Source organism: Triturus cristatus, chromosome 3_1, assembly GCF_964204655.1.
Source record: "Triturus cristatus chromosome 3_1, aTriCri1.1, whole genome shotgun sequence".
Classification (NCBI taxonomy): domain Eukaryota; kingdom Metazoa; phylum Chordata; class Amphibia; order Caudata; family Salamandridae; genus Triturus; species Triturus cristatus.
In genome coordinates this window covers 51,590,090-51,615,047 of record NC_140583.1, presented here as the reverse complement: position 1 = coordinate 51,615,047, position 24,958 = coordinate 51,590,090, and the positions used below count along the sequence as shown (strand labels likewise).

At 50.1% G+C, this 24,958-nt stretch overlaps 1 protein-coding gene across 3 annotated transcripts in view; it reads left to right on the top strand.

Annotated features, from left to right (window-relative positions):
- Nucleotides 1-24,958, top strand: part of PRDM11 (PR/SET domain 11) — a 357,908-nt gene that overhangs the window by 244,913 nt on the left and 88,037 nt on the right. For all 3 annotated transcript variants that reach the window (XM_085643438.1, XM_085643439.1, XM_085643437.1), the window contains one exon: nucleotides 17,284-17,471. In XM_085643438.1, coding sequence (XP_085499564.1) covers nucleotides 17,284-17,471 — 188 coding nt within the window. The remainder of the gene's footprint in view (nucleotides 1-17,283; nucleotides 17,472-24,958) is intronic.

Here is a 24,958-nt window from a genome sequence, read left to right as displayed (position 1 = left end):
TCCTGAGGTAAGCCGGGCCAATGCAGTGGAGGGCTTTAAACGCCAACGTGAGGACCTTGAAACTAATTCTGCTAGGGATAGACAGCCAATGCAGCCTACCGCGCAGTAGAGAGGCACTGGCTCTCCGTGGAAGGCCAAAGATGGCTCTGGCCGCCGAGTTTTGGACAACTTGCAATCTGGATACCAGATATTTAGGCAGACCAGAGAAAAGTGCGTTAGCGTAGTCTAAACGCGAGCCCACAAGTGCTTGCACGATGTTCTTGCGATATTGAAGGGAAAGCAGTGGGAGAAATTTCCTCACCATCTTCAAGATACCGAAACATTTCCCCGCCAGGCCCGTGATGTGGGGACGAAAAGAAAGACTGTCGTCAAATACCACACCCAGATTTTTTACTTGGGCAGATGGTTTCTCAGGGGGGAACATGTCGGAAGGCCACCACGATTTCCAGCCAGGGTCCTCAGCGCAGCCAAAAAAGAGCAACTCGGACTTATCCGAGTTACATTTCAGGTTCTGGTGCTGAAACCATGCAAAAACAGCACTCAGGCAGTCTCTGATTCTGTCGCCATTAAAAACCTCTCCCTTCCTGCAGGTAAACAGGAGCTGGGTGTCATCAGCGTATGAGATGACCCGGGCTCCAAATGCCTCAGCGACCTTCGCCAAAGGGGCCACATAAATGTTAAATATGGTGGGGCTCAGGATGGATCCTTGAGGCACCCCCACCTCTAGCGAAGGCATTTCCGCGGAGAACGGAGGAGCCCAGATCACCTGCCGACGGTCGGTTAAGAAGGATTGAAACCAGTCCAACACCGTCCCCCGCAGACCTACCTCCCTGAGTCTTAGGAGGAGGCCGGCGTGTGGGACGGTGTCGAATGCCGCCGACAGGTCCAGCAAGACCAACATAGCCTTTCCCCCAAGATCAAGCGTTTCCCTGATGGCGTCGGTCACCTCCACAAGAGCTGTCTCCGTACTGTAATTGGCACGGAAACCAGATTGGGAGTCATGCAGCAGTTTGTTATTCTCTATAAAGGTGGTAAGAGTATGCTGAACATGTTTCTCCGCCACCTTCGCCAGAGCAGGGAGGAGGGAGATTGGTCTATAGTTGGCCCACTGTAAAGGGTCGAGCAGAGGTTTCTTAATGAGCGGGAGAATAAGAGCATGCTTCCATTCTTTAGGGACCACTCCAGAACTCAGAGACATGTTGAGCAAGGGGTTCAGCAAGTTGTTAATAGCTGGTGCCACCGAGCTCAGGCATTTAGCCGGACACGCATCCAAGGGGGATCCAGATTTCAACCGGGAAAGCAGCTCCAGAGAGGACTCGCAGGATAGCGGGGGGAACGTCGAAAGAGTGGGCGCCAGCTCGGCTGCAGCGGATGGAAGGACCTTCAGATCACTTTCCACAGCTGCAGCCACTTTCAGGGACCCCACCCGATCGAAAGAGTCCTGAATCCTACGGATCTTGTCCACAAAGAAGTCAGCAAGCTGCTTGATCCACTCCTCAGTATGGGAGTGAACCCTAGCGGCCGCCACCGGCTCTACGAATTCCTTCACAATTCGGAATAGTTCCCGGCTCGTGTTATCAGCCTGGTCTATTCTATGCTCGAAGTAGATCTTTTTAGCTTCGGCAATCTGTCTGTGATAGGATTTTATCGCACCCCTGTACTTCAGTTTCTCCTCAGGCGCATATCTGCGCCGCCAGAGCCTTTCAGATCTTTTGCAGTCCTGGCGCGCTTTTCGCAGAGTAGCGGTGAACCAAGGAGCGGAATCCTGGCAGGGGGCTGTCCTGACCGGTTTCCGAGGGGCAAGCTCCTCGAATCTTGTCCGAAGCCAGTCCTGGACTAGCGGCAGGTCGACTTCTAAGTTCCCAGTCGTAATGCAAGGATGTGCATGGAGTGCGTCAGCGAGCATATCAGCTGACACCAGGTGAAAGGCTCTAGCTTGACGAGACCCGTCCTTATGAGCTCTTTGACTCGTCTGGTGCTCAGCTAACAACACGAAATTAATTAAATAATGGTCGGACCATAGAACCGGCAAAGGGGAGGACACCTTAATTGGCACAGTGGAAAAGATTAAATCCAACGTATGTCCTTTCACGTGCGTTGGACTATCGATGAAAGAGGTCAGTCCGAGCATCTCGGTAATGTCCCGTAATTTAGATGCATCGGCGTCAGTTGTCGAGTCCATGTGCAGATTTAAGTCGCCCAGCAGTACACAGTGTGCCGAGCGCACACAGGGTACTGACAGTGCCACCTGTAAATCCTCGAAAAACAAGCCTAGAGGCCCTGGAGGTCTATAGATCAAAATTCCTGTGCAGGTATGTGAAGCCGACAGCTGGAGAATAAAGCCCAGAGCTTCACAACCAGCGATATTATCTACAGGATAAGAGGTGCAGACAAGGGACCTGTCAACAACTAAGGCCACCCCACCACCTCTGCCTCCAGTTCTATCCCTCCTTAAGATGGTGAAGTTGGGGGGAAGGGCACTAGCGATGTCAGGTTCCGAGCCAGCCCCCAACCAAGTCTCTGTCAAAAAAAGACAGGAGATTTTCGAGAGCGTAAGGAGGTCCCAAATTTCCATGGAATGACGCGCCAAGGATCTGGTATTTAACAAGGCACACTGACATTCCAAGGGGAGGGAGAGGGGAGCGCGAGATGGAGATGATATGGGACGCCAAGAACATCCAGGGCACCCTTTAGCCAGGTGTCGACCACCAGGGAAAAGACAAATACAACCGCTCTTGGGGGGACGGAGCGCACATAAAGCGGCCGCACTATACCTAATCATCCTACACACCTACCCAAGATGCCAGAGTCCCGCCTCGGCCGCCTCCGAGACGCTGACGAGCGCAGACGGGCAGGACTCTGGCACGACTCAGGCGCAGGGATGGCGCAACCGCTGCGCTAGTCTGGCGAGCTTTAAATAGCGTCGTCTCGGCGTCCCAGGTGACCTGGACGCTCAAAGATGGCGCTCGCACTACTCCCCACTCCAAGATGGCGCTCAGCCCAAACCCTCCCGGTAACCCGGATCCGCCCAACAGCGGTGGAGTTCACCAAAGTTAGAGTGCAAGTAAGGGCCAGAAATGGTTTAGAGGCAGGGAAGCAGGCTAAAAAGTAAAAGAAACAAAATCCAAAAAACGAAGGTTTTTTTAAAACTACAGAGCAAACAAGCGCGCGACCAGCGCGGTCCTAAGCGAGGTGCCAAGAGAGATCTTGGCCACAGGAACCCAAAGCAGGCTCACCTTGCAGCTGGCTCGCCCTAAATAGCGTCGTCTCGGCGTCCCAGGTGTCCTGGACGCTCAAAGATGGCGCTCGCACTACTCCCCACTCCAAGATGGCGCTCAGCCCAAACCCTCCCGGTAACCCGGATCCGCCCAACAGCGGTGGAGTTCACCAAAGTTAGAGTGCAAGTAAGGGCCAGAAATGGTTTATATACATACATTTACCAAACATACATTTACCAAACACTACTGTGTAGATGTACACTCAAAACAGCAGGCAGCTGTAGGACAGGCTGTTCTCAAAACTCCTTTTCAGACTGCTGCAGCTGGCACGGGCAGCTGCCGCTAATGGAGGGACTGCTATATAATCTATGCACAGATATGAATTCAGCAGCCCACATACCTCGAACTGAATATGCTACTTACCAGTATGCATCTGTTCTTGGCATGTAGGGCTGCTGACATTCATATCGCCCACCCTCCTCCCCGGCGCCTGTAGCGGCTGCAGCACTCAGAATTACTGTATAGCATGGTCATCACTTACTGTATCTACTCCATCACTGCCACAATGGCGAAAAACAATCTAAGGATGGAGAGGATGCCCATGCGCACTGTAGTCCAGGGGAGGAGCCACCTATCTCGTGATACTTCGAAGACTCTTCCAGGACAACAATGTGCAATCATCCGGACCCAACACTAGGCGGCGATCTATGCACAGATATGAATGTCAGCAGCCCTACATGCCAAGAACAGATGCATACTGGGAAGTAGCATATTCAATTTCTCAGTAGTGAAAAAGGACGGGTTTAAAAACCGTCACAGGCAGACATTTGGGTCCAGTGCTCCGTCCTTATATGTGGTCTTCAGTGTTCTTCGCCTCTTTTATAGCGACCTGAGCTTGGGTGTCGGCAGAGCTGTTTGTAGGGACAGCAACCAACTTGTTGTCAGATGGGTAGATACCTTTAGTGCAAATTCCAGACGTGAACAATTCAACCCAGACCTGTTCCTCAAAAGACCACTCTATTGACATAGCTTCAGAACTTACTATTCTCAGCATGACAAAACTCCAAAGAGTTGCGGCAACGTTTCGTCAGTCCTTAGTGGCTCCCGCCAAATACATTTTCTGTAAGCCAGTCTCAACAGCCCTACCTCTTTGGTCCGTGATAAATCTGTGTTTACGTCTATGTCCTGTTTTATTGCTTCATTTAGCTTCTTTAGTTCTCTTTATTTACTTCTTGCCTCTAATGCACCTGGAGAGTGTCGTTGTGTCATTGATAGAGGATGATCGAGAGGAAAGGCACAGCCTGAGGTCAGAAACTCTACGATTGCAGCAACCCAGGCGGGAAGGTGTGCACCAATGCTTGGGTCAATAATGGGCTACATGGAGTTTTCCACTTTATTGACAAGTCCTTTTTCTCAAGGACCATCTCACTTTCTTCAGGTTTCAGCGCCCGAGGCTGTAGATGCTATTCTTCGTTTCTCATAGCGGACCCCCAGCAATTGAGACTATGATCGCAGTGCTTTGATTATGTCAATTGTGTTGATGTGGTCTAGTGTTGTGAGTGAGTAATCTGTTACAGCACACCTCTGGGTAGAGAGGTGTGTGTAGCAAGGGGGTTGTCGGCTTCAAAGCTGGCATCTAGGGACATAAAGCCAGGCTGAGTATGGAGTATGTCCATTCTATGTCTAGTTTGTCCCTTCGCTGGTTCGGGACCCAGATCAGTTGGCTCTTCCAGAAAGTGTGATCTTGAGAGAACCCTTCTTTGGTCTTGTCATTGAAGAAAAGGTTAAGTCGATATTGAGCCTTAGCAGGCAGCATCCATGCTCAACTTTGATCTGCTTCCTTTGGTACAGTGCAGACAAACTCCTTTTTAGTTGCCAGGGACAACTTTTTGTATGTGTTACCGCTTTTAGAGAAGGGGTATAACTTTACCACCGGTAAATAGGGACTTTTTTGGACCAGTTTTACTGCATTATGTTAGAGTATTATGAGCGGAAATGGAAAGACCACCTCCTCCAGACATGGCCATATTTTTGATACTTTATTGCTGGCATGATGAATACACCCAACCAAGCCATAGGGTTGCGGTGGCCTGCACTTTTTTTCCTCTAATGTTCCAGGAGCAGGTGGATATCATGGTGTGGTCGGGGAGAGTATATTTGTCGTGACCGCTTCCTGGGGCACTTGTCTGTGACTGCTAACTCTATTCTGTCCTTTCACTATTTTTTATTTAATTTCAAGCTTCAGTAATGCTGGATGCCTTCAAGCCCTTTGAGCCAAAAATTGACTGCACTGAGTTTGACTGAGTTTATGTAGTCTGAGTGAAGAGGCTTCGTAAGTGGAAGTACCTGTCCAACTCGGCCTTCATTAATCTGATTCAACATTTCGTGAAGTGAATTCTGTTCTGTAGCATTAGGTTACTGACCTCCTTGTTGGTCAGGACCAGCTCAATGGACTCCATGCATTCTTCTGTTTCTTGAGTATTTCAAAAGCCACTGAGGCTATGTGATTGCTGTCAAGGTGGCAAAGGTTTGTGAATGCAAACACAAGGAGATGATGGACGGAGCGCTGAAACTTTTCAGACACTCAACCCCAGTCACAGATCTGGGTTGAATGATTCATCCATCACCGAGTAGAAGGTTAGAGGCAGACAGGAATGTCATCCGCCACCTTCCCACACAGTCACCAAATAGTGTTTTGTGCATTGGGGGCGACTACTTCCTTATTTAATTGTGCACTAGACTGTTGGAAGCATCGAACGGCGGTCCTGGCTTTTGATTTAAAACTAGTTCAAGTTGAAAAGACTGCACTTGCCATATTGAAACGAGAGTTTATTTTATCTTGCTCCAGTTCCCTCCTGGCTAAAGAATGCCCTTATAGGAGCCAAACTGTAGTACCGTCTTGTCCCAATCTGTATCGTGGGGCTGCTCTAGGGATCAGAGCTGGAAGTCGCAGTGGTGGGGTGTCTTAGTCCTGCTGTGTGCCCTGCTGCCCTCACAGCACAATGACGTTATGGTCTCCTGGGAATCGCCTAGCTCTTCCATCTTCCACGTGACCTAGCTGTGCTGTTCCTTGTGAAGCAGTGGGAGCGACGGGGTTGCAGGGAGAATAGTACAGACAAAATTCTAATGGCCAGATAACGATCTTGGCGCATGGGCTGCTCTGTCAGAGCGGTGACGGATATCCTGTCTGCTGAAATTTAAATCGCATGGGATATAATGGGATTTATATTTTGGCGTACAGGGTATCTATCACTTTTGTGACCGAGTAACCCGTCTGCCAAGATAGTAATCGGGCCTGAAGTCTTCTCCAGATTTTGTGGCTCTTTGTGATGGTCTGCGGAGTGTAGGGATGTGAACAGTTCTCCTCTACTCGAGGTCTCGCTGTCAATTCCTGCTTTGGTTGGACTCTGAGGGCCAAAGCATGGAGATATGGAGGAATTGAAACCTCCAGGAATCGCATCAATCTCTAAGCGGATTGCAGTAGGTACCTGAGAATGCCTAGAAGTAGATCAGTGAAGCAAAGGGAGGGAAATAAGACTAAGCCGCCAATCCAAGAATCCACGAGATAAAACCAGTTTTACGTGTTTTTGAGCTGCCGTGGATGTCGGTGCAAGGTTGAAGGTAGAAAGCCTGTGCTGACTTATTTAACCAATACTTTTGTTCCATGTCAGAAGATCAGTTGCTGAATCTGCCATTTTGCTACAAAAGACTGAAGCCATGGGAAAGCTTTTATGCCACAGCCGTGGAGGTATGGAAATAAATATGCACCCTCATGGACGCAGGTGCTTGAGGGCTTCTCTGAACAAACGCTTGCACTCTTAACTTCGTTATTGACAATTTTGCACATAACTTCAGCTGCTCTGAATTTTAACTTTGCACTCTTATTTATGTAATGCCGCTTTTAAGAAACTGACTTTTTAAATTACTGTGTGTTCCGATAATGTGGAGAATTTGAATCTTTCACGAGGGGGGCTTTCCTCACTTCCTGCTTTGCCGGTCAGCCACTGAAAGACACCATTTTTAGGCAGTGCGCTCTCTAGTTTTTCTGCCTGCTAGCCCTTAAATATGCATGGTGCGCAGACGCGCCAAAGGCGTGCCTATGGCAAGCCCGTCTGTGTCCCGGAAGCGGCCAGGGCCAGTTACTCTGCCCGTTGGTCTACTGGCACCCTGAAGAGGTTGTGCTATTCTAGGAAGGCATTATGGGCTCTTCGCTTACCAGCATGTCACTCTCATTCTCAGTTTGACTTGCAGTCTGCCTAGGGCAAGATCTGTGCTGATTGTGGCTTCAGTTTACGTTTAGACTCTCTTATCTTCTCAATCCCCTGCTTCTTTGTCTAGGCCCTCCAGACCGCGGTCTATTTTAGCGGGTCTGATTAATGTGCGCTCCTTAAAAAAAGCACCATTCTGATGTGTTCGAGCTCCTCTCTAACAGACCAGTTGACTTCCTGTTTATTACAGAAACGTGGTTGGATAACACATCTGACCAGTTTGTTGCTCTGGCCACCCCTAAGGGCTTCAAAATCACCAGGGCAGATTGCCTGGTGGGGAGGAGGGGGTGGATTGGCGATCATGTGTAGGGACAAATGGGACCTTATTAGGGGCGACATTCACGCCTGGGGTGAATGCGAAGCTCTGGGTTTCAGCATCCGGTTTTCCTCCCATTCTTTGCCGGGAGGTTCTCTGCTCTATCGTCCCCAGGGCCCTCCTTTATGCAATCATGAGGCGATCATGAGGCGATGCAGTGACCTCCAGGGCTCTTCGATTTCCACAATATTTGGTATTAGGGGATTTGAATATTCACCTTGACCAGGCCGATTCGAATGACTCACTTGCTTTTGGTGACATCCTGTAGCTTGCCCAACTGTCTCTATGGGTCACCCGTCCTACACATCAAGGAGGCCATATTCTCGACCCTATCTGTTCCAATTTCGCTATCGCGGCTGAAGATCCTCTTCCAGTCGCTTGGTCAGACTCTCTCACCTACTTTTCCTGGGAGCTAGTCTTGGCCTGCCCTTCGGGCCCCTGCTACCGGAAACCAGCCTTCAAAAAAAATTGAACCTTCCAAACTTGCCACGGTTCTAGTGGCTTCCAGACCTGCACTTACCCCGGCTCTTGATGGGAGTCTTGCGGGCTTCTCTAATTGGTTATCCAATTCTATAAACATGCTTGCCACACCGACTTCGTCCAGGTTCTCCAGGGAATCGCCTTCTAAACCCTGGTTTACCCCGGACCTGTCCGTACTTAAGCAGGCGTGTAAAAAACTTGAACGTGCCTGGCGCCTCAGTGAGTACTGTCCCCTGGCTAAGGGGCTGGCTGAGGTCCTTCCTTGAAGGGCGGGCTCAACAGGTTTGGCTGCCACCGGTCGCTTCAACTCCGCAGCCGGTCACCACTGGTGTCCCCCAGGGGTCTTCCCTTAGCCCCCTTCTTTTTAATATCTACGTTAGTCCTCTGGTATATTTAGCCGAGGACTTGGGGGCTAAGGTGATAGCCTACGCTGACGACACCCAGCTTTTCTTTACCTCGGAAAAGGATGAGGACTCTGTATCCTTTGTTCAGCACTGCTTGTCTTCGGTTTTTAATTGGCTTGCAGTGGCCCAACTCAAATGTGACAAAGATAAGTCAGAGATCCTACTCAACGGTAATTTCCCTCCAGGCTTCAGAGACACGATCTGGACTCCTGGGGTTCCGCTACCAACCTCTAATGGAAAATCCGCTAAAAACCTAGGAGTGTGGTTTGAGGATAACCTCTCCTTTTCTGCTCAGGTGAAAAAGCTCTCGGGCAGCTGTTTTGGCCTTCTTAAAACACTAAGGACACTCTCCTCCCTAGGCATGCCAAAGAGACGGTTATCCGTGCCTTGATCCTTTCTTGATTGGACTACGCTAATGCGTTGTACCTAGGCATTCCTTGATACTCTCTGAATAGACTCCAGGTCAATCAGAATGCGGCCGCTAGGCTGCTACTGGCAATCGCTAAGAGGAGCAACATGCGTGAACATCTCCGCATACTCCACTGGCTTCCCTTGGCGGATTGGGTCAAATTTAAATCCCTGGTCATTGCTCATCGAGCCCTCTACGGATGTGGGCCCGCTTTCTTATAGAAACGGTTCTCCTTTTATGTCCCGTTGAGACAACTGCGTTCTTCAGCTCTTTCTAGCTAGGGTGCCCGCTTCATCCGCCACAAGTTGGGCGGCTGCTCCTTGGCTGTTAAGGCCACCCAGGATTGGAATGCCCTTCCGTTACCATTGCGCAATACTCCAGACCCATTAGCCTTCAAAAAACTTTTAAAAACTCACCTGTTTCCGTAAATGATAGTGGTGTAGTTCAGTGACTCCTCTTGGATCCGCGCCGGGACACTCCTCGGAGTAGCTGTTGCGCGTTATAAGAGTACTTAACATAACATATACTTCTGTTGGCTGCTCTCAAAAATCGTTCCCTGGAAAAGAAATACAACAAATGTGTGAGGGCTGGTTGTAGAATTACAATCGCAAATACCTTTGATTATTTATCTAAAACACTCTCATGAGAATTAAAGATTTTTTTCCAGCGTGAACCTATTGTAGATTCACAAGCTGTGCATTTTATCAACATCTCATGTCGGGGCAACTCTGTTGCGCGAGTGATGATTTGAACATGGTAAATAGGTGGGGCCAACCTAACTGTTGAAGCTGTGCCAACCATTAGATAGTGGGATATTACATAGTAATAAACATGAGTTCCACAGCTATAGTTACAGATAATGGGGCATCCATTTGATTGCATACATTTATTACGTGTGTATTCCTCTCAGTGATTGCAAACACTAGGGAATCGCGAACCCCGGGGAAGTGAAAAGGAGAACATATTAACTTACTTAGATAAATACATATAGACTTGTACCAGGTAAATCACCAAGTTACACTTGCAAGCTTATACTGTATACCAGTCCTGTTTGATTCCCTGTCCTGGGGTTTGCACCAGGCGCTTGAGTACCTTGTGGTGACTTCTTTAGTTTACCCTTACACTCTGTACCAAGTATCTACACTATACACCTCCACTTCTACTGGGGGTGTTCCCTGTATACCTCATGTTCTGTCCTTATGGCGAGCACGATATATTATAGCCTAATGGTTTTCAATGCATGTTGGCACTCCCAGACCTGGGGACCTTCTCCCACAGATCTGTTCCCTGAGCAGGTATGTGTCCTATACACCTGCACTCAAGATCCGCTCTCTGCATCTGCACTCTGGATCCGCTCTCTGAACCTGCACTCAGGATCCGCTGTCTGCACCTGCACTCAGGATCCGCTGTCTGCACCTGCACTCAGGATCCGCTGTCTGCACCTGCACTCAGGATCCGCTGTCTGCACCTGCACTCAGGATCCGCTGTCTGCACCTGCACTCAGGATCCGCTGACTGCACCTGCACTCAGGATCCGCTGTCTGCACCTGCACTCAGGATCCGCTGTCTGCACCTGCACTCAGGATCCACTGTCTGCACCTGCACTCTGGTTCCGCTCCCTGCACCTGCACTCTGGTTCCGCTCCCTGCACCTGCACTCTGGTTCCGCTCCCTGCACCTGCACTCAGGATCAGTGGCGTAGGAAGGGGGTTGCGGTCAACCCTGGGTGTCCTCACTGTGAGGGGTGGCAAAATGGAAAAAAATGTGTTTTAAACACTTTTGCAATTTTTTCAAGCCGGTGTTGACCAGAAGTTTTCCACACCAGGTACCACCTGACCTTGCTATGCCACGGCTCAGGATCCGTTGTCTGCACCTGCACTCTGGAGCCATTCCCTGCACCTGTACTCTGGATCCATTCCCGGCAACTGCACTCTGGATCCATTCCCGGCAACTGCACTCTGGATCCATTCCCGGCAACTGCACTCTGGATCCATTCCCGGCAACTGCACTCTGGATCCATTCCCGGCAACTGCACTCTGGATCTATTCCCGGCAACTGCACTCTGGATCCATTCCCGGCAACTGCACTCTGGATCCATTCCCGGCAACTGCACTCTGGATCCATTCCCTGCAACTGCACTCTGGATCCGCTCCCTGCACTCTGGATCCGCTCCCTGCACTCTGGATCCGCTCCCTGCACTCTGGATCCGCACCCTGCACTCTGGTTCCGCACCCTGCACTCTGGTTCCGCACCCTGCACTCTGGTTCCGCACCCTGCACTCTGGTTCCGCACCCTGCACTCTGGTTCCGCACCCTGCACTCTGGTCCCGCACCCTGCACTCTGGTCCCGCACCCTGCACTCTGGTCCCGCTCCCTGCACACATGGTCCCGCTCCCTGCACACATGGTCCCGCTCCCTGCACACATGGTCCCGCTCCCTGCACACATGGTCCCGCTCCCTGCACACATGGTCCCGCTCCCTGCACACATGGTCCCGCTCCCTGCACACATGATCCCGCTCCCTGCACCTGCACTCTGGATCTGCTCTCTGCACCTGCACTCTGGGTCTGCTCTCTGCTCCTGCACTCTGGGTCTGCTTTCTGCACCTGCACTCTGTATCTGCCCCTGCTCTGCACCTACAATCGGGATCTGGTCTCTGCACTTAAACACAAGATCCACTCTCTGCATCTGCACTCTAGATCCGCTCTCTGCACCTCCATTCTGGATCTGCACCTTCACACAGGATCTGCATCTGCACGGAGAAGCCGCTCTCTGCAGCTGCACCTGCACACAAAAGCCGCTGTTAAAACATGCACTCAAGATCCCCTTCCTGTTCCTACACTCCAAACAACTTGAAGGATCCGTACACCTGCAGTCTAAGCCTTAAGCGTTTGTACTCTACGCCTGTTCGTACTTCCAACCCTGAGGATAAATGAGACCTCCCAGTCAGTAAAGTACTTGCATAAAAATGGAATTCTAAATGGCTGGACCACAGTACCCTGCAGTGCAGGAGGATAATACATTGACCTGCAAGATCTGCATTATCTTACTGTTCATGTATGGCAATATAAGGAACTGCGAATGCTGGACCTGCAGTACCTTGTAGCGGATGTATGGAAATCGAAAAAGGGCAGCGCTGCCATATATCGCAGTACTTGCATCAGTGTAGAAGTAGCCAGAGGTGGCAGCTGTGCAGGGTTATAGAGCGTGGAGACGTCTATAGTGCGCTGTCATATATCGCTGTACCTGCATCAGTATAGAAGTAGCCAGAGGTGGCAGCTCTGCAGTGTTGTAGAGCATGGAGGCAACTCTAGTGCGCTGCCATCTATCGCTGTACCTGCATCAGTATAGAAGTAGCCAGAGGTGGCAGCTGTGCAGTGTTGTAGAGCGTGGAGGCGTCTATAGTGCGCTGCCATATATCGCGGTACTTGCATCAGTATAGAACTAGCCTGAGGTGGCAGCTGTGCAGGGTTGTAGAGCGTGGATGCAACTCTAGTGCGCTGCCATCTATCGCAGTACTTGCATCAGTATAAAAGAAGCCAGAGATGGCAGCTGTGCAGTGTTGTAGAGCGTGTATGCAATTCTAGTGCGCTGCCATCTATCTCAGTACTTGCATCAGTATAGAACTAGCCAGAGGTGGCAGCTCTGCAGTGTTGTAGAGCGTGGATGCAAATCTAGTGCGCTGCCATATATCGCAGTACTTGCATCAGTATAGAACTAGCCAGAGGTGGCAGCTGTGCAGGGCTTTAGAGCGTGGAGGCGCCTATAGTGCGCTACCATATATCGCAGTACTTGCATCAGTTTAGAACTAGCCAGAGGTGGCAGCTGTGCAGGGCTGTAGAGCATGGAGGTGTCTATAGTGCGCTGCCATTTATCGCAGTACTTGCATCAGTATAGAACTAGCCAGTGGTGGCAGCTGTGCAGGGTTGTAGAGCATGGAGGCAACTGTAGTGCGCTGCCATCTATCGCAGTACTTGCATCAGTATAGAACTAACCAGAGGTGGCAGCTCTGCAGGGTTGTAGAGCATGGAGGCAACTGTAGTGCGCTGCCATCTATCGCAGTACTTGCATCAGTATAGAACTAGCCAGAGGTGGCAGCTCTGCAGGGTTATAGAGCATGGAGGCAACTCTAGTGCGCTGCCATCTATCGCAGTACTTACATCAGTATAGAACTAGCCAGAGGTGGCAGCTGTGCAGGGTTGTACAGCGTGAATGCAACTCTAGTGCGCCGCCATATATAGCAGCACTTGCATCGGTGTAGAAGTATCCAGAGGTGGCAGCTGTGCAGGGTTTTAGAGCGTGGAGGCAACTCTAGTGCGCTGCCATCTATCGCAGTACTTGCATCAGTATAGAACTAGCCAGAGGTGGCAGCTGTGCAGGGTTTTAGAGCGTGGAGGCAACTCTAGTTTGCTGCCATCTATCGCAGTACTTGCATCAGTATAGAACTAGCCATAGGTGGCAGCTGTGCAGGGTTGTAGAGCGTGGATGCAACTCTAGTGCGCTGCCATCTATCGCAGTACTTGCATCAGTATAGAAGTAGCCAGAGGTTGTAGAGCGTGGAGGCAACTCTAGTGCGCTGCCATCTATCGCAGTACTTGCATCAGTATAGAACTAGCCAGAGGTGGCAGCTCTGCAGGGTTGTAGAGCATGGAGGCTACTCTAGTGCGCTGCCATCTATCGCAGTACTTGCATCAGTATAGAACTAGCCAGAGGTGGCAGCTGTGCAGGGTTGTAGAGTGTGGAGGCAACTCTAGTGTGCTGCCATCTATCGCAGTACTTGCATCAGTGTAGAAGTAGCCAGAGGTGGCAGCTGTGCAGGGTTGTAGAGCGTGGAGACGTCTATAGTGTGCTGCCATCTATCGCAGTACTTGCATCAGTGTAGAAGTAGCCAGAGGTGGCAGCTGTGCAGTGTTGTAGAGCGTGGATGCAACTCTAGTGCGCTGCCATCTATCGCAGTACTTGCATCAGTATAGAACTAGCCAGAGGTGGCAGCTGTGCAGGGTTGTAGAGTGTGGAGGCAACTCTAGTGCGCTGCCATATATCGCGGTACTTGCATCAGTATAGAACTAGCCTGAGGTGGCAGCTGTGCAGTGTTGTAGAGCGTGGATGCAACTCTAGTGCGCTGCCATCTATCGCAGTACTTGCATCAGTATAGAACTAGCCAGAGGTGGCAGCTCTGCAGGGTTGTAGAGCGTGGAGGCAACTCTAGTGCGCTGCCATCTATCGCAGTACTTGCACCAGTGTAGAACTAGCCAGAGGTGGCAGCTGTGCAGGGTTGTACAGCGTAGAGGCAACTCTAGTGCGCTGCCATCTATCGCAGTACTTGCATCAGTGTAGAACTAGCCAGAGGTGGCAGCTGTGCAGGGCTGTAGAGCGTGGATGCAACTCTAGTGCGCTGTGGATGGGTGAGCTAAAGTGCTTTGTGGTACATGCTGCTAAGGAAGGAGCCACACTTGGGTGATATGCAATACCTTGTAGGGCATTAATAGAGCTGTGATTAGCGGCAGCAGTGTACTGCAGTGAGTGCTTAGAGCAGTAAAACTGGTGAGCTGAGTGCAGAACGGGCCATGTCTGAGTTCAAGCAGGAACATATGGGAAGACACAATAAACTGAGCCTGGTTCACAATGAATAATTGAAAACTTAGTTGAATTATAAACCATGGTATAAATATCTATCAGCAGAGTCCGCTAAACGCACTGCCCAAGATCACAGTATGCACTCGCTTTCCATGCATGAGCAGAGTGTGAGAACGGTCAATGCAAGCATGCAACATCCCAGAACACTTCGCCAATGTGCATTGCCTTAGGAGTGCAAGTAGGGACTACCCTGACTGCAATATCACATGGTGCATGTGTCAAAACATGAGCTGGGAACGCTAGATGGCAACATCTTTTATTTTGATGATTTCATGCATTCAGCTTAATGGACAAGAATGCCCATGTAAGCTGGCAATGTAACAATAAGTGTTAGCCCCTCAAACGGGCTCAATAATCAAAAGCGTGAATCTGCAAGAACCAGAAGCTGCAACATTCAAGCAAAGTCCCGATTGTCTATACCCTGGACTAGGCCAGTTGAAGCACATGCATGCCTGCATGCCTGCCTGCCTCCCTGCCTCCAGTCTCTGGCGGCCTCCTCTACCCCCACAAGGAACCTGTGATGAGTTAACTTGCATGTTAACCCCTGAAACATGGCGGCAGATCAAGGGGTGTCTGGGGTCCTTGACTCTGGAACAGGAGCCCCTTCTTGAGAGCAGAACCAAGTCCCCTTCAGTTCACAAATTCAAACTCCTTAGGGTGGCAGTCTGCAAAAGGGCCAAGAGAGCAGCAAATGAAGAACCCTATACGTTATAATAGTAATTTAGTATTTGAAATATTAGATCATGAACAGATAAATATTTCTGAGGCTTCCAATGTGTGGTTTGTGCAGAGGGCACCCCTGTGAAGATTAGATGCTCGTGGGATATGTCAGAATCTTAGCAGAGTGCACGTGTGGATTCAAAACGAGCTGATCATTCGTGAACTTCCAGGGTCTGGTGTTCGTTTAATATAAAGTGAGTAGTTAACTTGTCTGTGCTGTGTATCTCCGTTTTGAAAAGTTATCCAATGGGCGGTTCACTGTGTGAAAAATAAAGTCTTTGCTAGTTTGTACTCGCAAGGGAAAAAATGCGACATGTTAAATAAAGCTGGTACACGCCCTTAAAATTTCCTTTAAAAAAACTTACCTACTCGTGTATATATAATGTAAAAAATAATGTTACCTGACAGGAGCTGCTCTGCACTGTCCGACCTCAACCGCAAAGATCAGCTTCCTAAACAAACAGATGCCAAACCTTCAAGAATGTAAAAAAATAAAATGGCCAGTGTGAAAAATAAATAATAAAATTGTATTCCATAGTAATTAATGGAGAAGTGTGAAAATTATGAATATGCCCGTTATTAATCATTTGAACAAGAATTGTAATTTATTATTAAATGTTATTTTTTACAAGAATATTTGTATGTAAAATTATTATATATTGAATATATTCAAATATATATTTTTGAATGTTCTATTAAGTTGAATGTTATGAGTGTGCTTCTAAATGTTTATGATTTGAAAAAATATGTTTAAGAATGACGAACTTTTTATAAATGTTATGTTGTAATTGTAAGGGTATGATAAATATTTAAAGTTATCAACAAAAAAATAACAACCCTGGTCTTCGGCTTCTTTAAAGAATTAAGGGCTTTTTTCTTATCCAAAAAAACGAATTTTTCAATAAAACCTGCACGTCCCCAAAAACAAATACACAAACTCCAAAATGTATTACCTTACGGCTTGATTTACATAGTTTCAGGCATCACTCAAAATTAAGAATTGTCTAAAATTGTATAAAACTACAATCTGATATACTGACAGTCTAGTCAAGCGCAACACTTGATCAGACGTTCACCAGCGCAACTCCAGGTATGCCAGCTAATAGTTGAACCAAAAAAGGCAGCAATTGTAATGAAGGTGAGGTGAACTCTTGCACAGGCTCTTCACTGCTTCAGGTCAGCACTTCCATTGCTAGCAAAGAATGCAAAACAACCCTAGCTCGACTCGGGTAGTGTATAGTGCTGGAAGAAGGAGGCATGACTACAGAGCCTTGGTATTGCCGCAATATTGAATTTAGTGGCACTGACGGGGACCTCTTCAGAAAAGCTCTGGACGCTTGGCTCTAGTGTTTGTCTTCTAGGGGCTCCATGCATGCACATCAGTGGTCCTCAGACTCCGTGAGCTTTGAGATCGGGCAATGATGGCTCCTGGCCCCATGAGTCGGTACTCCTTTGCAGGTTGGCATTTTTGCTCGCTTGCTCATCTCCGCATTGTAGCGTAGAGGTCCTCGCCATGCACTGTTTATGTATCCTTGCCCAATGATAGCCTTTGGAGCATTGGTGCTCCAGACCTCATGTAGGTGTTGTATTTATTAGAAGAGACTCCCTGCACTCTTGCCGAAAGTAACATGGTGAAGGGACCACGTCTCTGACTCCTTCTTAGGTTCTAGTTCTTGCCGGACTTTACAACCACCCAAAGGAACAGAAAGGTGGTCCCTTACCCGAGGTCGACCAGTTTAATAAAGACATGCTGTAGAGATTCCAGAGGAGCGGTGCATGTGTCAGGGGTTGTATGATGGCAGGCTTGCCTAATCCTTTCACGCGCTCTTCCTCAGGTACGTGATCATATCCCGGGAGGAGGGAGAGCAGAACCTCAAGGCCTTCCAGCACAGCGAGAAGATTTACTTCCGCGCATGCCGGGATATCCAGCCGGAGGAGAGGCTACGTGTCTGGTACAGCGAGGACTACATCAAGCGGCTGCACAGCATATCCCAGGAGACCATCAACAGGAACCTAACTAGAGGTAACCCAGCCTTCACTCAAACTGCTTTGTTTCTCTCTGCTCAGTCAGTTAGCCCTTTTCCTCCTATGTGTCCAGTGTCCAGTTGCTGCCCCCTTCCTGCAGCCTCTGCTGCTTGAAGTTGCTGAAACATTGCAGAACTATTGGTAAGAAGCCGGACAATACTGAGGATCCTAGAGTTCAGCAAAGCACACCAGTCAATCCTGTTCCATGGAACAGGCCTGGAATTTTGGCTGTAGATATTCTTTGGTGGGTAAAAGTACGCTTTTTTTTTTTTTTTAACTTGTTTTTATTGGCATTTGTAGTTTACGAAAAACATGGTACGTTAGGTCACATTTGAATTACTTACATATTTTAGCATTATACAATGTTAATTACACGATTAATGGACATAAATCCTGCCATTGGTAAGGTCTAGCATCAAGCAATTTCTACAGGGAACTGGGATACAGAACTGGGGGGAGTATTCATGGGATGCTAGGAACTAATGTTGAGTGGGGTATCGGGGCGACATGCGCTTCACTAAGTAGAGTATCTGTATGTCTCTGGGAGTGGTGGGGAAATCATGTCAGCCTGGCTCCGGCATCTGGCCTTCGAGTGTCATGTGGCGCGTGGAAAGAATCGTGAGCGACGCTACGTGTGTACTGCAGGAGGAGATGTAGTGCGCGATTTTGCGACTTTTGTTGATGGGTGTGTCCCCGTCGGGTTGTGAGGGTGGCTACCTGGGTCATCGTGAGTATATGGCTGTTTGAATTGGTGCAGCAGCATGGCCCACTCTGTGGAAATAGGGTGCTTGTGTGTCCCCTTCACCACCTCCTCCCTCAATGTTTCCTCCTCTGCCAGTGCCCATTTGTGTACTGCTCCCGTCCTTGTCGCGATCGGTGGGCCTGTGGGGATCACCAGTGCATGCCTATACTCCTTTTGGCTAGCAAAATTGCTAGAGAGACGAACCGGGTTGGCACTTTGTGTTTCTTTCGTTTCCGGAAAATACCGAACGCACAGGCCTCCCACGTGTTCAGATGTGTAAGCCCTGTGAGAACTCAGAGTGAGTTGTGAACATTGTGCCAGTATGGTTGCTATGTGGGGCAGCACCAGAACATCTGCTTCCTGTGAGTTACATCTAGGGCAAAGGAACTGGGTGTCGGGGTAAAATCTGTGGAGCCGTGCTGGTGTCAAGTATGCCCTGTGTAGGATATAGAATTGTATATTTTTAAACCGTGCATTTCTAGACACCTTCTTGGGGTATTCGAGGGCCATCTCCCATTCTTTCTCATGCAGTGGGTGCGGTAATTCTTCTACCCAGGTAGCACGTAGGGCCCCTAGGGGTCTATTTGCCAGTTCTTGAATGGCTTTATAAAGCCACGTGGTCAAGTGTCGCCCCGCTCCCATTTGTAAGATTGTGTGGATGACCGGGTGAGTGGTAGGCTCTCCCGTCGATAGGTCGTGGTGTGATCGATAGCTTTCGAGGAGTTGCTGGTGAAGTAGGAACTCGACAGGGGGAAGATCATATTCGTCCATAAGCCGTTGGAACGGTTTGAGCTGTCCGCCCTCAAATAGGGACTCCATTTCAGTGAGGCGGCTAGCCGTTCATATGTGGAGCATGTTGGGGGTGTAATAGTGTTCCTGTTTGGGCCAGCCGACCAGTGGCAACAGAGGAGAATTCAGAAGCTTCCCTGGCGACATACGGTGTATCTTTTGCATGCATTTGCGTGCCACTACTACATGTCTGGGATATGTGCGCTTCGGCTTAGTGCCTGGTAGTAACAGGCGGCATGTTTCTGGGGTGGGTACCTGGCTAGTTGTGGTGTATGTTTCCCCTATGTGCCTGCTTGCCGTCCAGTAGGACAGCCACTGTATTTGTGCTGCCAGGAAATAAGATTCGAATGACGGAGCGCCCAGTCCTCCTTGTGTGGTGGGCAGTTGTTACTTCGTAAGTGCTATCCTACGTCTGCCTGTTCCCTATACTAGCGAACTAAGGAGAAAGTCTAAGTCTCGGAAGAATGCTTTGGGTGGTATTATCAGTAGATTTGTGAAGTAGTATTGTAACCGTGGGACTATTATCATTTTGGCTATAGCCACTCAGCCGATCGGGCCAATGGGAGGTTCTTCCAGAATCCCACAGCTGATCTAATGCCGGCCAGTGCTTTGCGGTGATTTCCCTCAAATATGTCGGTCGGGGAGTGGTAGAGACGGATCCCTAGAGCGGGGGGCCTCCGCACTCCAAGACACTTTCTGGTCGCTCAACCAGCTATCGCGAGGGGGCGATTCGGATGTAGCGGGTACATTGTGGATTTGTCCCAGTTGACTTTTAGTCCAGAGACTTCTGCAAATTCTGTCAGTGTTGGCCAAATAGGTGTGAGGTCCTTGGTAATGTCTCGGATGTAGAGGAGAAGATCGTCGGTGTACATGGAGACGCTGTGGACGGTATCCGCTATGGGGATGCCCCAGTGTTCTCCTTCTCATTGCAGCCGTGTAGCTCAGGGTTCTACCGCGAGGGCAAAGAGGAGAGGCGAGAGCGGGCAGCCCTGCCTCGTACCTCTATGGACCACGAATTCTGGCGATATATATCGCCCTCTGCGAATACGCGAAGTGAGTTTTGTATATAGAAGTTGTGTATACGATAAAAGGTTGGGGCTGAGTCCTGCTTGTCGTAGGACCGTAAAAAGATACTGCCATGTGAGGGTATCAAAGGCCTTCTTGAGGTCTAGGATAAGGCAGGCCACTCTGGGAAACGTGTCACCCACTTGCTCTTGGATATGGAATAGTCGGCGTATATTGTGGGACGTGTTTCTGCCTGGAACGAAACCGCACTGATCCGGGTGAACCGAGGGTCAGAGGATTTGTGTGTACCTGTCCGCTAATATCTTCCCCAGGATCTTGCAATCAGCGGATAGAAGCGTAATGGGGCGGTGGAGGCCATTTGTTGCGGGTCTTGGTGTGGCTTCAGAAAAGTCACTATAACTGATTCCCAGAGGGATCTCAGTAACTCTCCCCTTTCTAACGCGGTTGCAAACATAGTCACCAGACGGGGGACCAGCAGGGGGGAGAAGGTTGTGTAGTATTCTAGGGGGAACCCGTCTAGCCCCGGTGCTTTGTTGCGAGCTAGAGCATGTAGGGTGTGAATAATGTCAGTAGATTGTATCTCAGTATCTAATGCTGTTCTGTCAGCTTTCGTGATTCTAGGGATCATCAGTGAATCTAGAAAAAGATCTAAAATTTCCTGTTTGATCGGTTGCTGGGCTATGATAAACCCTTGAGTAGTATTGATGGAAGGCCGCGAGAATCTCGTCCTGGGATCGCAATAGATTACCGAGGAGGTCGAGAACTTCAGTTATGGGTTTTACTTCGGTGTCTTGTTTGGCTAACCATGCCAATAATGTCTCCGGTTTATCTCGTTCCTTGTGCATCCGAGTTGCAAACGCCCTGAAATTGTTGCAACGGAGGTCGACCCAGGCAGCTAGGTACTCTGTCTTGGCCACTTGTGCCGCCGCTTCGTCAGTAAAGTCATTTTGTTTGGTAGCAGTGACTAGCTGTGTTTCGGCTTTGTTGAGTGCCTGTTCTAACGTCCGTTTTACCCCTATTATTTGCTTGATACATTCTCCCCTTGCCACTACTTTGAAAGTGTCCCATTCCACTAATGCTGAGGACGCTGTCCCTGCGTTATTAGTTAAGTAATCTTGTATGCTGTGACCCTGTTCGTGTTTGAATACTTGGTCTGTCAGGCAGTCCCGTGGTAGTCGCCAGATGGGGACCGGGGGTCTCCAGTTTAATCACAGAATATGGGCGTCGTGGTCAGAGATGATCCTACCCAGGTAGTCCGTGTGTTGAATTTTGGGTAATATTGCTGCTGAGCATAAAAATCTGTCTAGTCGGACTCGTAGGTTATGTGGTACGGAGTGGAACGAGTACAGTCGAGTCTGAGGATGAATCATCCTCCATGCGTCTGTGAGTGCCCATTGTGTAACCCAGGCTTTGAACCGTTCTGTTTGTTTATGGGCTGAGGAATGTGTGGGCAGAGGATGAGAGCGATCTAAGGTGAGGTTTAATGTGCAGTTATAGTCGCCCCCTAATATCCATGGTATGGAAGCAAACTGGGCCAAAACCCCTTTGAGGCGATCCCAGAACTTGTCCTGCTCTACGTTCAGGGCGTAGAAACTGCCCAAGAGTACTGATTGCCCATCTAGGAGTCCCTCTAGTAAGGCATATCTACCCTCCTTGTCCACCACCTGTCGGAGTTCCTGAAATGGAGTCCCTGGTCGTACCCAGATCAGCGCTCCGCGAAGTATGACGTGGCACATATGGTTCCACGCTATTTGGACTGTAGTTTGCCTATCTCAGTAGTGGTGAGATGTGTCTCTTGTAAGAACACGATCCGAGCGTTCTGGCGCTTCGTATAGGTGTATACAGCGTAGCGTTTGCTTGGTGTGTGGAGGCCTCTAGTGTTGAGAGTTAGAATACTGATGTCAGTGTTCTGTGCAGTCACGGCCATATGTCGCTATTGGTATGTGCCAGGGTAGCCTGTGTCAGCCGGAACCTAGCATCCCGTGGATCCCCCGTAGCGCGAGCAACACATGTGATACGCGATATCGCCCATTTGCACTCTCCAGATACCTTTTCGTGCGAAGTTCCATGAGGGGATGGGACTTTTCTGAACGGGGGTGGTAAACGATAAACTGGGGTCGGAAAACAGTCCCAATACCAAGGATCTATCGCTGGTTGCAATACGTCCAAACCGGCTCTCATAAGTCCTGAGAGTATAACATGTTGTGGGGGTAGCAGTGCGTGCCTGCAAGGCGATTCGTCGGCCGGGCATTTGTAGGATCATTGGGCATCGTCTGGGGTGCGCTTAGTCTTGTCCGCACTACGTGCGTTCAATGAGTGAGTCTTGGTTACATAGGTCTGTGTAGAGTTATCTGCTGATTATCTCATGCCGAGAGGGTGTTCGTTTGCCCATCCAGCATGGCATCTGCTGTCTGGGGGGTGACTGAGGGAGGCGTGATTGAGTCTGTTCCAGATAATGTTCCATCGCTGTAGTCCTCTCCTTCCGACGAGAAGATGTGTGTGGGCCGATCCACGTTCTCAGCTATGGGGGAGTTCTGTAACTCTGTCACTGCTCGCAGGACCTCCCGTCTTTCCTCCATGATTTGCTCCAGGTCCGGGGAGTCTTGGGTGTGCGCCCCAGTTGTTTTACTTGTTCTGCTGCGTTGCTGTTTCGGGTTGCGCCTCCTGGCCCGTGGTGGTTTGGAGTTTGGCCCACGTGTGTACTCTGCTCTGGATTGTTGCGTACAGTGTTGGTCTGCCCAGTCGTGCGCCTCCTCGGCGTTTGTGAAGAAGATGGTCGCGCCGTTATGGATAATTTTGAGGCGGGCAGGTAAGAGCAGGGAATACTGTATGGCGTTCGCCCGCAAACGACGTTTGACTTCCAGGAACGAAGATCTTTGCTGCTGCATTGCTTGTGCGTAATTGGGGAATATCATTATCTGTTTGTCGACATGCAAGGGGCCTGCTTGTCTGGCAGCTCGAAGTACTGCATCCCGGTCTCGGAAGTGTAAGAATTTCACCAGCATCGGTCAGGGGGCAGATCCTGGTGGAGGTTTGCGGGCTGGGACCCTGTGGGCACGTTCTATGAAGAATGTTGTCCGGTCAGCTGCGGGAGTGAAGGATTTCACCCATGTTTCTATGTACTTCAGTGGGTTCGACCCTTCAGTTCTCGCTGGGAGACCCAGCACGCGGATGTTACAGCGCCTTGAACGTCCTTCTAAATCGTCCGCCCGCTCCTACATGGTGGTCAGGCGGCGCAGGACATATTGGAGCGCCGTTTGGTGCGCCTTAACGGAGGGTTGTAGGTCGACCAAAATCTTCTCTCCGTCCTTCACTTTGTTGGCCAGTTTTCTATGGTCATCCCGGATGAGACTGACCTCCTTCGTCAGGGTGCCACGCCGTTCCTCCATGGACACCCTGGAGAGCTCAAAGGCTACCAGTACTCGATCAAGTTTGTCCGAGATGAATTGATCGGACTGAGGCGCAGCAGTTTTGGCCCATGTCCTGGTATTCGGCATGTTCTCCGGTGCAGTCTCTGGCACTGTTGTGTTCTGCGAAGTCCTCGGCTTTCCCATTGCGTTATCTGGGAGAGTCCCTCGCACTGTAGGCGCTGCCGGTAACTGTGGAGCACGTAGCAGAGTCCCCGCTTATCAGGTGCCCCGATGTCGTTCTTTGTGGCTTTCGTTGGTTGCAGGGAGCGCACTGGGCGAGGAGGCAAGGATGCACCGGCACAGTAGTGGGCAGGGAGGGGAGGGAGCTCCGCTCCGATCATCCCAGCGTCTGACCCACTTCCTCCTGGTGGCAGAAGAGATCAGGTGTTTCCAGGAGGGGAGCAGTTCACCGTGTATATCGTTTGGGGGCGGGTGAGAATTCCAGGCAGGGACTGGGATTGTTTCGGCAGTCAATTAAATTCAAACGCCCCACCAGGGGTGCAGTGTTCAGGCGTGTTGTGGGTCCCTAAGCCGCCATGTTAGGGTCAGGCATTGTCCGACCTGCGCACATTCAAAGTGGCCCACATCGATGAGGGGGTCACCCTTTCAGTGCCTTTCGATCTGGAGGGGTCAGCCGCTCACCTCCTCTCAGTTCGTCTCAACACTTCCACAGTGGGCCAGAGGTCTTGTCCTCAGTTTTGTGAGCTGCTGCAGCCCTCGGGCGCCATTTTGGGGTCAGGCGGCACCGGCGGAGTTCAGTTCTCCGGGCCGCGACTGGACCGGGGGTGGGAATCGTGTCCTCGCTCCTGGATCACTGGGGTCAGGACTGGCACTCTTGTCAGCGCTAGAGTGTGCGTCAGGCCCAGATAATCTTCTGAGGTAAGCCGAAATGACGGGCCGCCTCCGGTCACCGTCGTCCAACCTCTTTTCTCACTCCTGGGATGAATGCCGGCTGCTACCAGTGCTGGCTCTGCCTCTCACCGCCCTCGCGCTCCCAATCGTCTGACTCACGTTCCTGTTGTATACCCCTCAGCGCGAACCCGATCTTACAGGGGCTTAAGTGAGGCGCTGGCGGGTGCAATCTTGCCGCCGGGGGTCGGGGTCCTTAAAATTGCAGTTTTCGTCCAGGATCTGCTTTATTGCTGGATTAATGGTTCACCGCTTGATGTGTCTCGTACTCTGACACCAAAGTGTCGGTTCAGCAACCAGGTTCGACGCGAGGAAATGGGCAATATGCCAGGCCATTCGCGGAGCCTCAGCAGGACACGTCTGCCATCGCAGCCTGCTTGGCCACGCCCTCTCGGGTAAAAGTACGCTTTAACATATGTTTGCCACATGAATGCATGTTTTCACAGATAAATCAAAAGCCTTTGTTTCGGCACCGTCCTGCGGTGCCTCCATATTCCTGTTTTTGACCACAATAGAAAGACAGAGGCTTACCCAATTGGTTAGAACAGAAATATGCCAAACCCCCTGTACTAGATGGGGAAGAGAGCAGAAAACCAGCATTTGTATATT